The sequence below is a fragment of the Diachasma alloeum genome, unplaced genomic scaffold (assembly GCF_001412515.2).
Source record: "Diachasma alloeum isolate Michigan unplaced genomic scaffold, Dall2.0 Dall_scaffold_00177, whole genome shotgun sequence".
Classification (NCBI taxonomy): domain Eukaryota; kingdom Metazoa; phylum Arthropoda; class Insecta; order Hymenoptera; family Braconidae; genus Diachasma; species Diachasma alloeum.
Window position 1 is genome coordinate 2,049,127 of NW_021680343.1, and position 11,043 is coordinate 2,060,169.

General features: G+C 38.1%; 1 protein-coding gene across 1 annotated transcript in view; it reads left to right on the forward strand.

Moving 5' to 3' along the window:
• LOC107037011 (beta-1-syntrophin) overlaps positions 1 to 11,043 on the forward strand; it is a 207,556-nt gene that overhangs the window by 180,855 nt on the left and 15,658 nt on the right. Inside the window, exon 4 of the mRNA XM_015255323.1 lies at positions 6,991 to 7,202. Coding sequence (XP_015110809.1) covers positions 6,991 to 7,202 — 212 coding nt within the window. The remainder of the gene's footprint in view (positions 1 to 6,990; positions 7,203 to 11,043) is intronic.

The window sequence follows — 11,043 nt, forward strand, 5'->3', positions numbered from 1 at the left end:
CTAGCACGCCTTTTCTCGACCCGCTCTTTCATTTGAGCCCAAAAAAACATTCATATCTTGTCTGACATCTTTGCGCGTTCATCACTGACATCAAAATCACGCGTTCTCGGTAGCATCGATGAGGACTTCTCAGGACCGAAAAGAACTGAGGATTCGAATGGTCTCTGGAAAAGTACGTCGCAGAACTGATTAGGACTTACCAGGTCCATCTAGGTCTGGAGAGATCTTGAAAGACCTGTGTACGTTCAATCAGAACCAAATCCTCGACTCGGGTTAGGAAACTGAATTCCGTTATTTTTGCAAATACAATACTTGTAAACTTCAATTTTTCAAATGCTTAAATAGGAGATACAAAGACAATTGTTCATCCATTAGAGATAGCCTATACAACATTTAACGAACATTGAATTTTCAATTTAGGAGAAGACTAACTTTAGTAAATATACTTGGCAAAAGTAATTTTTTTCCCAGTGTACCTACGAATATTCATTTGGCCATATTCAACCCTACCATCCGTTAATAGTAAACGAATCTCGTTTGGAATAAATGAATCAGTCTATCAGTGTGGAGTCAGCCTGCTTCCTCTACTTTCCGTCGTTATCATCAGCAAAGAATATCCCTAACCCATCCTACCCAATTCATAACGAATTGATTTACATTTCGAGGATGGACGATGTGCGGCGAGAGGGATGAGTACCTACCATCAAATAACCAACTAATTAGAGTAGAGTGTAGTGAGCATTCATAATCTACCATCAAATATTAGTGTGGACAGGCTGCCTTCATCATAACCTTAGCCAAGTTAGTATGAATGTATGGGCGTAACGATAACCCTTACTGGTTAGCTATCTTCTTCGTGTACGTGGTCGATGGACGACGGTATCCAAAGCGGGGGATAGTGCATCAGCAATGCTAAGTAAACTATGGTGAAACGGCGGCAGACCCCCCTCCACCGCCCATCACTGATGGATTGACGAGGTTATCTGGAGTAGAATGTATGCAGAAGTTTGATAGAAGTAGCTGAGAGAGAGAGAGGGTGGCTTTTGTAAGTAGCTCACGTTGCGATCCATATACCACTGTACACACTAAGTATATATACCTCCATATATTTGTGTACATGGGGGCTCTCTGCTCATACATGGGATCTAGTCAACTGTGTAACCAGACAAGGAATGGAGTGGGGGGGGGGGGAGGAAGAGGAGAGGGATGTGCGTCTCGCAGCCAGATAAATACGAACGATGCTCAAGCATATTGATTTTGGGGTGGGCTACCTTTATACGGAAATAGCCGCAGGTCTTTTATTGCCCTTCGGGCGCTCTCTACATCGCCGATCAATGAACCTATGTTTGACCAGTGTTTTCCCCATTGACTTTGAGATCCAGCGGTGAAGCCGATCCGCGGGCTTGTGCAGTTTTTTTTATTAACCACAAATATTTCCTCTGTCTACAGTGGTTTTACGGGTTCCTCGGCAGGCGATGAAGGGGGCGGGGTATGATGACTTGAGTTGGTGGCGGTTAGGGAGAGACCACTTGCGTGGTTGGGGGGAAGCGTGGAGGTTGGGGTTTTCGGGTTTTTTAGAAGGGAAATTTAGCGGCGGATGGGAGGTCTCGGGGGGGTTCTTGGGGTTATGGAAATTTGGGAGGGGAGGGGGATTGTGGGGAGGACCTGCGGAGGGTGGGAGGCTGGCGGAAATTGAGATTTTGGCTCGGGGAATTGGTGAATTAAGAATAATGTCGGCGGGATTGTGGATATCGAGGGTGATTTAGAAGAGAAGGATTTTTCGCAGGCGGTGAGTGTACAGGGAGGGAAACGCTGGGGAAGAATTATCTAGGAAATCGTGACAAATTTTACTGTGCGAAAGGTAATCGTGGAGCGAAATGTACCCGGAGAGGAAAATTCAATGAAAATTACCAGAAAAAAACGTAAAAATTACGTTTCGAAACGTAATCCGCGAGCAAAGTAAAATTTGAATAAAGAGTGTGAATCGGAACTGAAATTGTACGAATCGCCACGTAGATTCTACGATTTGTTCTGTAAAAATTAAACACCTGTCTGATGACTCACCGCTGTGGGGACAACAAGTCGTTCCGTAATTTTTCCCCAACGATTGAGAAATTTTACGGAACGGAACGTAGAAATAACTCAGCATACGGAGAGAAATTTTCTAGAAAAATTCTAGTACGAGTACTGGAAAAAATCACAATCCACCAGCTGTGAAAAATTCTAGTGCTGTTAAGGTAAAATCTCTTGGTATTTCTGGTAAAATTTCTGGGGATTTCTGTGAAATTTTCACAGAAATACGGGGGAAAATTCGCGTTTTCCCCAATAAAATTTCTAGTGCTGGCAGTGGAATTTTTTCCTAGCCGTCACTTTGCGCCTCTTTTGCCGTGCTAGCACTAGAATTTTTCTAAAAAATTTCTCTCCGTGCAGCTTCATAAAAATTGTTGAACGTTTAAGACTTTTTGATTTTGGAGGCATAATAAGTCGGAAAGTTTATATAAGATTTTACTTCTTCGGGGAAAATTACGTGACAATTTCGTACTTTGTTCGGTGGTAAACCTGAGAATTCACTGAACGTTTCAGATTTCTTCTCTTCTATTCCTATAAAAATTGCCGGAAAACGATTCCCCATTGCGAATTATGTGAATTGTTCCGTAATTTTTACTGAATATTCCTCTCCGTGTAATGAAAGAGTATCTGCTTGTGGAAGATATTTTCGGAATCGTTCCGGAAAACAACTCATCTATAGATGCGAAAATTATCCTCCTTTACACCGAGAGATAAAACTATTTTTGACAAGGAAGGTTGATACATAGAAAACATTTCCTTGTCAATTAAAAAATGGTGATATCTCCTGATAAATAATTTCGGTCTCAGACTGAGAAAATTTTTTCCAACGGGATGAGATTCTCTTGTCCCGAGCGAATTTGTAGCGTTCTCAATAAAAATTTCGAAATGATGCCCTTCTCATAAATTTATGTAGTTTGCGTTATATCTAGAATTTTTTTTTCATCAGGACTTTCATTACATAAAATTTTGCACAAAAAGCGCAAGACTTGAGATCAATGTTTTACACGGAGAGAAATATTGAATAAAATTACGATATCGTCACTTCAATTTTCTAAGTCGATCTAACTCTCCGTGTATACACTTGAATTGATAATGAAAGTGTTCGTCGTGCAATTCGTCGCGCCTTCTGAAGGTCATGGGGACGAATGAAAGTGAAATTTTACCGAACGCGTCCAGAAAAATAAAGAAAACAGTTAATTTCAGTCCAAAAATACGACTTTCTCGAAGCTGCCGCTCGTTTACGAAAGGAAATGAAAGCGAAAAAATGTCGGTTCAACGATAATATCCACCCGAAACGCTGTAAAAAAGGAAAATACTATATGATTGAGGCCATCTTTACCGTCTTCTCGGTTTTTACGTTCATCCACTAAAATGCAACCCTTTAACAAAATATTTTTTTTACAACTCTTCCACCCCCGACACGCTTTATATTATCATCCACCACCGGCTTTGTGCCTCCCCAGATAACCGTAAAACCGTAATTATGCGCTACCTGTTGGTATTTTGTTTCTCCCCGTTGTTGAAACAATTTCTTTTCACGCGTGTTGAAAAATTATTCAGCAAGAAGAAACGAAACCTCATCTCACCCTTCTTTTAACCCAGGAAATAAATTGAAATAGCGAATGGAAGTTGGTGACAAAGTTGAGGGGAATATTTCATGAGGAAATTTCTCAAGTCCTTTATCGAGCCAATGGAAAAATATTATTAACTGTTATTAAGATGTACAGCCACCATTGGCGGAAGTTTTGTGTCACGGGGTTGGGGCCAACCTGGAGGGGAAAAAATGTATCGCTTAGTCCGGGGTCGCTGGTCTGCGCGTGGATCGATGTTAACGATTTTTCTCTGATGCTTTAAATTTTCCACACCCACATTCTCCCAGCTTTGTCGAGTAAACTCTGAATCCCCCGTCCATGTGCGAAAGATAAAACAGGGCAGGGAGCGCACCAACCCCTCTCTCCCACTCGTGGATATAAACCTGAAATGCGTGCTTCATCTTGGCTTTTTTATTCCATCATACTTTCTCCTTTTTATTATTATTATTCCAGCCTGGTGGCTAATGTCAAAATTTATATTTACGTAATTAAACCGAACGAAAGCTCCGGAACAAACCCCTCACTCTGTTTGGGTTTTAATACACGTGTAAAAACTAAAATTTAATAAAGAAGACAATGTAGACCTCGATAAACAGTTAATGATCTCGTTATTTTTCCGGTTTATATTCTTTCATTTTCCTGTTTGTCGTTCGAATGCTATCAAATGAACAAATTTATATATCCCCCGGAATATGGATATCCGAAAATCGTTTCGTACTAGCCGGCAATAAATGTTTCCATCTACTGTTAGAATTGGTATTTCGCCAATCTGTACCGAATGCATCAGCTTTACACGACAATAGATCTCGTAAACTATATACAGGGTATTCGGAAAAAAATGATTTGTCGGTTTCATACGTGTGTACACTGTGAGAGTGAATAAAAAAATGGAGTATCGAATTGTGTCTAGAGGGAATAGCGGGTAAGGACCACTGAATTCAGCAAAATATTTTTTTTTCAATAATAAAAGCAGACGAGTCGTAAAATTGGTTTGAAAGGTTTTGCAGAATTTCTAATTTGAGGTCCTTCGATGGAGTAAACTAAGCAAGATGAAATATTTCATTAATTCAATAAAATATGCACTGATAGAAAAGGTGAAAAGATTCAGTTGCACCAAACGAGGCTTCTTGACTGTTACCGCGATTCGTTAATAGTTAACAAATCGTGGTAATAGTTAAAAAGTTTCGTTTGGTTCGACTAAACCGTTCTATCAGTGTGGAATTCAATTCAATTACATATCCTTTTACATGGCAATTTCTTTTTGTTTTCTTAACCGTTCTAAATATTTTTTTTATTTCGTTAATCTGTACTGAATGCATCAGCGTTACAGTAGATCTCGTAAACTGTACACGGGGTATTTGGAAAAAATATGATTTATCGGAAAAAATAGAGTACCGAATTGTGTCTAGAAAAAATTGCGAGGAAGGACCACTAAATTGAACAAAATATTTTGTTTTCAATAATAAAAGCAGACGAGTCGTAAAATTGGTTTGAAAGGTTTTCCAGAATTTCCAACATCCTTCGCTTGTCAAAATGAAAAAAGACGAAATATATTTCATTGATTCAATAAAATATGGAGTTGAGTAGACAATTCAATTTCATGTTCGTATAAAGTTTCGTTTTTTTGGTTTTTAGCCATTCTAAATGATGATTTCTAAATAATTTTTTCATTTCGTCAATCTGTAGTGAATGCATCAGCGTTACAATAGATCTCGTAAACTGCACACGGAGTATTTGGAAAAAATATGATTTATCGGTTGCATACGTGTGTATACACTGGGAGAATTAATAAAAAATGGAATATCAAATTGTGTCTAGAGGGCAATGCGGGGAAGGGCCACTGAATGCAACAATATATTTTTTTCAGTGATAAAAACAAAGGAGTCATAAAATTGGTTTGAAAGGTTTTTCCACAATTTCTTCATAAAATTCTTCGTTTGGTAAAAAAAACATAAAAATAACGCTGTAAAAGAAGATGAAATATTTCATTAATTCAATAAAATATGGAATTGAATAACCAATTCAATGTTATAGTTTTTGTTCTTTTAACCGTTCTGAATGATATCTTCTAAATAATGTTTTCATTTCGTCAATCTGTAGTGAATGCAGTAGCGTTGCACGACAATAGATCTCGTGAACTGTATATGGGGTATTCATAAAAAATATGATTTATCGGTTTCATACGTGTCGATACAGCGAGAGTGAATAAAAAAAAGAGAACCGAAATGTGTCTAGGGGGAATTGTGTTTAGGGATTATTTTTCAATAATAAAAACAAAAGCGTCATAAAATCGGTTTGAAAAGTTTCTCCAGTATTTCCAATATGAAATCCAATTAAAGTTTTGATTTGCATCAAGGAAACATTCGTTTATATTTACAAAAACTGTTTATTTCATCTGAATAAAAATCAAGTTCAAGTTTAAATCGAGGGGCTACTTACTCTCGAAATCACGGTGCCACTTTGGCATGAAATCATTTCGAAATCATTCCGAAATCACATGAAATCACCGAAATCACTGAAATCAAGTGATTTCAGCTCTCCGAAATCATTTTCGAAATCACGTGAAATCGTCTGAAATCAATGGAATCACCGAAATCAGTGGCGCACTGCCGTAGTACCACCCGTGCAAGCAATTCATGATTTTGAAATTGACACGCCTGCCAACGATGATAATAAAATGCCGTACTCACTGCCATAGTAAAATTGTCTTTAGCTCAAGATTGGCGGAGTGGAATCAAATGAATTCGTTATTTTCCCGTTATTACTGCCACTTTTGATTTTCGTAATTTGACACGACCCATTTTGCACCACCTCTATTATTTATTAACTTTTTTTTTCTGAAATCAGTGATTTCGAATTACTGAAATCATAAAAGAATTAATTAATGAAATGAATTAATGATGAATAATGATGAATTAATTTCGAATTAATGAAGTCTTTTTTAATGAAATCACGAGAGGTACTTTCATGATTTCGAATTATTGAAATCATTCGAAATCATGAAAGTACCTCTCGTGACGCTCAAAATCACTGAAATCACCCGAAATCGAATTCATTTCGAAATCATGACGTCACTCAATTATGGAGTGAGTAGCCCCTCGGTTTAAATAGAAGTTATATCAGGAGCTATTTGAATGGACCGATGCATTTTATTAAAATGATATATTAGTCAATTATATTCAAATAAACCATTTCTCTGAGTATGCAGTGATGCAGAATGCGAAATAGTCAGACCCCAGGAATTACCTAATAATAAACTCCATTGAAACAATGAACGAGGCATGTCTCTCAGCACAGGAGTCTCAAATTTTCATTCATTATTCGACAGAACGGTCGTGCCAGCAGTGAGAGCAGTGAAGACGGTGCGGGGAGTAGTGCGAGTATGTCAAGAGGAGCTGGCAGTAGTTACGGATGTGCTGGTGGCTGGCGCAGTGTCTTTGGTGCCGTTTCTGGACGTGAATTGAGGCTGTACGAGTGTGCACCGTGGAGCCCAGAGGCATGGGCGTCACCAAGTATCACGTGTCCACTCATCGCAACCAGGTGAGAAATTTTCTTTTAACCCATTTTTCCCCGATTTTATTTCCTCTTTTACTCTTCGCCCATAATTAAAAAAACAATAGTTGAAGCGCCCGGGGCGGGATACCGTTCCTTTGACCATACCCCCTCATAGTGTTTGGCATGCTCTAGAGTCAACTCTCTCTGGGCTGTATGGAGAGTAAAAATAATCGGTTCTCAGGACTGGAAAAATCCATCGTAAAGATTGTGGCAAATTTCATTATTCCATTGCAAATGAGAATTTTTGAAATATTTAACAGCAACTGATTGCAGTGTTGGATATTTTGGCTGATATTTGAGATATTCTCTTTGGATGTTGTTATCAAGTGATAGTTTCTCGGAATTTTCAAGGAATTTCGATAATGGGAATTCATCTTTCGATGGAGAAAATCAATGGAAACGTCAAATGGCACTTTAATTATTGCAAATAAATATATTCTCTCAATTCATTGAAAATTTCGTGGCATTTTTTACTATTTATTCATTCTTTCATTTAAAATTCAAGTAAGTATTTTTTTAGATTTTCAGAGAAATTAGAAAGTTCGTGCTTTTTTCTCCCATAAATAGAATTCAATGTTGCTGACCTTCAAAATTATTACTAAAGCCTCCAGGAAATTTTAGTTTTTGTCTAAAAATGTTGTATAAAATTTTAATGGATTTGATTAATAAACAAACAACCAATTCCATGAAAATTGACGGAATATTCTAATGTCAAATCCACGTAATAATGGCAATTTGTAAACATTATGAAAATTCAAGCAATTATTACCTTATTCACCATTGAATTCACTCATGAATTGGCAGCCATGAATTAAATTGTCAAAAAAACCGTTAACAATGTCCATCGGAATGTGAACAATGTGCCCCATTCCCCCGAACATCGCAATTTATCCAGATATCCACCTATGACAATCCTCCCGCCCTCCCTTAGCACTATCCCCGACACGTACGAAATTAATTTTTTTCAGTGGATTTCGGTGCTCAAGGACCACTCAATTTCATGAACATTCACGGAGTATTTAAATTTCCAGTCAATGTAATGATGGTCGCACTAAAACTTAAAAATTGAAGCAACTATAGCCCGAGATTTTTATTTTATTTACAACTGAATTCGCTCATTGAATAAATTCAGCAAATGATCCAAAAATTTCAAATAAAAATTTCTTAAAAGCCAATACGCTATCCACGAATGCTAAAATTGGGGAGTAATGTTCAATTTTCAACAGATTTTTGCCACCCGACGTGTTCAACATAATCAACATAACCCGAAAACTCACGATTAATCCGAACGCAAATCCAATCAAGTTCGCAACACAAAAAATTGCCAAGCAGCCATGAATAAAATTGTCAAAAAAACCGTTAACAATGTCCATCGGAATGTGAACAATGTGCTCCATTCCCCCGAATATCGCAATTTATCCAGATATCCACCTATGACGATCGTCCAGCGCTCCCTTAGCATTATCCCCGACACACGTAAAACGTGTTTCGCACGCGTCCAACAGATTTCCACATTGGACACCCTCTGCGTTGGCACTCGTATGTGGGGTACGAGTTGTACATCGGATTACCAATGAGGCGGCAGAGTGGCGCGGGTTGCCGAGGGTACGCAGTGCGCCTCTCTCAGCTGTCCGACCCCTTCCTCCCATCCTCCCCTCCCCCCCCCTTCATCACCCGTTGGATTACGGCAGTTAGCGATGTTCGTTAGACCGCCATTTTAATTAAGACTATTACATCCACGTAGACATTAGTAAACGCAGTGCGGATACCAACAGCGATTACGTGCACAGACATTCTAATCTCCCCGTGGATGTACAGCTCTCATTTGTTGTCGTTATACACCCCGTCCTAAAATATTGCATGTGAACGTTTCATTTTACTTCTCCCCCTCCCCTTGGAACGTAGTAAAGCATAATGAACGTGTGGATTTTTTGCTCATTTTTTCTTTTTATGTTCAACCTGTTAAAATTAAGAATATGAAGAGAAATTACAAGGTGAGGGAACTCGGAATATGGATAACATTTTACATACACTAGTAGGGAAAATTGAAATTTCAAATTTCACTGGAATTTCAATGGTTCTGAGGAAAGGGAAGATGACAATTCCTCGCGTTGGATTCGAGTTTTCAATCAATTTGGCATTCTCCAGGAATTTTTTGGTTTCCGTTCATTTTTATGGAATAACGGAGTTGATTTTTATGGATTCCATTCATTTATGTATGAAATTGTGAATAATTTCTATCAATTTTCATGGAATTGAACTGATATTTATAGATTCCATTGATTTATCCATCAAATTGTGAGTTTTGAATGAGGTAATCCTTTGAAATGTTTCAATTCTATTTTTTAAGTGCATAATTGGAGTGCATGGGAAATAGTGGTATTGGAAATTAGTGTACAATACTAGGCAAGTGTTGAATGGTGACAATTCAGCAGAAAATTGAAAAATCAGGTTATTTTGATTCTGAATAATCATCTTCAATGCACAGAGAGAAATTTTTGAAAACAATTATCCTACCGTTCTGTAAAAGTATATTAGGAGTCATCGTTTCCTCATTTCTATCCCGAAATTTATTAAAAATTAATATATGATGATAAAATTGTATTCTACGTTAGAGAAATTTTCTCCTGATAAAAATAAAAATTACCGTGCCGGTAGAGTAAAAATTACTGTACCGGTAGGGTAAAATTTACCAAGCGTTCTAGAATTTTCATTGTTATCTACATAAAAATTATTGGACTCGAAGGATAAAACTTACTATGCGTCAGGATAAAATTTCTCTAACGTAGAATAAAAGTTGATCATCATATATTAATTTTGACTAAATTTCAGGATAGAAATGAGGAAACGATGACTCATGATACACATTTATAAAACGGTAGGATAATTTTTATCAAAAATTTCTCTCCGTGTAAAAAATGAAAGTCACTCGTGAAGTTTTCATTCAACTTCTACTAAAAACTTATGAATTCTCTTGAATGTCACAAACATTTTTCTCTCTCACAAAAATTGCTGCCAAATTGTCCAAGAAATTTCAATTTTCTCTAAGAAAATCTCCTATAATGTCACCCACACCGCCCTGGAGAATATAATTTTCCTAGCAATAACCCATAACAATGCACCTTCAACCCTATTTTTTGTTACACAAACCCCTCATTTCCCCGAGTGCAACCACCCATTTACACCACAATGTCCGCGGTACCTCCAAGAGAACCAAATAAATCCTAAGTACAATAAGACCCGAGGTTCTTCTCGTCAATCGTATGGAGACGAAATCAATAAAGTGTCCCCCGGAGCCGGTATCAACAAAGGAATCAATGAAAAGCCGTTGCATTTATTCCTCTGTCAGAAGCGTTAAATCCATCGCCTCAATGTCCATTGGCAAACCCTCCCCGCCTTTCTCTACCCGCTATTACCATCGTCACAATGCCCCATCGTTCCATTCCTCCCCATATGGATCGTAGTAATGAGACTTAACACATTGAATTCCGCAATGGCAGGCTCAAATTGTTCAATATCCCGAGTCGAGGATTTGGTTCTGATTGGACGTACACAGGTCTTTCAAGATCTCTCCAGACCTAGATGGACCTGGTAAGTCCTAATCAGTTCTGCGACGTACTTTTCCAGAGACCATTCGAATCCTCAGTTCTTTTCGGTCCTGAGAAGTCCTCCTCGATGCTACCGAGAACGCGTGATTTTACGAGCGGGTGAAGGGGAAGGCATGTATGCGGAGGGTTGAAATTTGTAGCCAACGAGGAGACAGGGTTGCAGAATATATTTTAGCCACCCTCATCTCCCCGTTTGCAGGCGGTGTTTAAATAAAAAA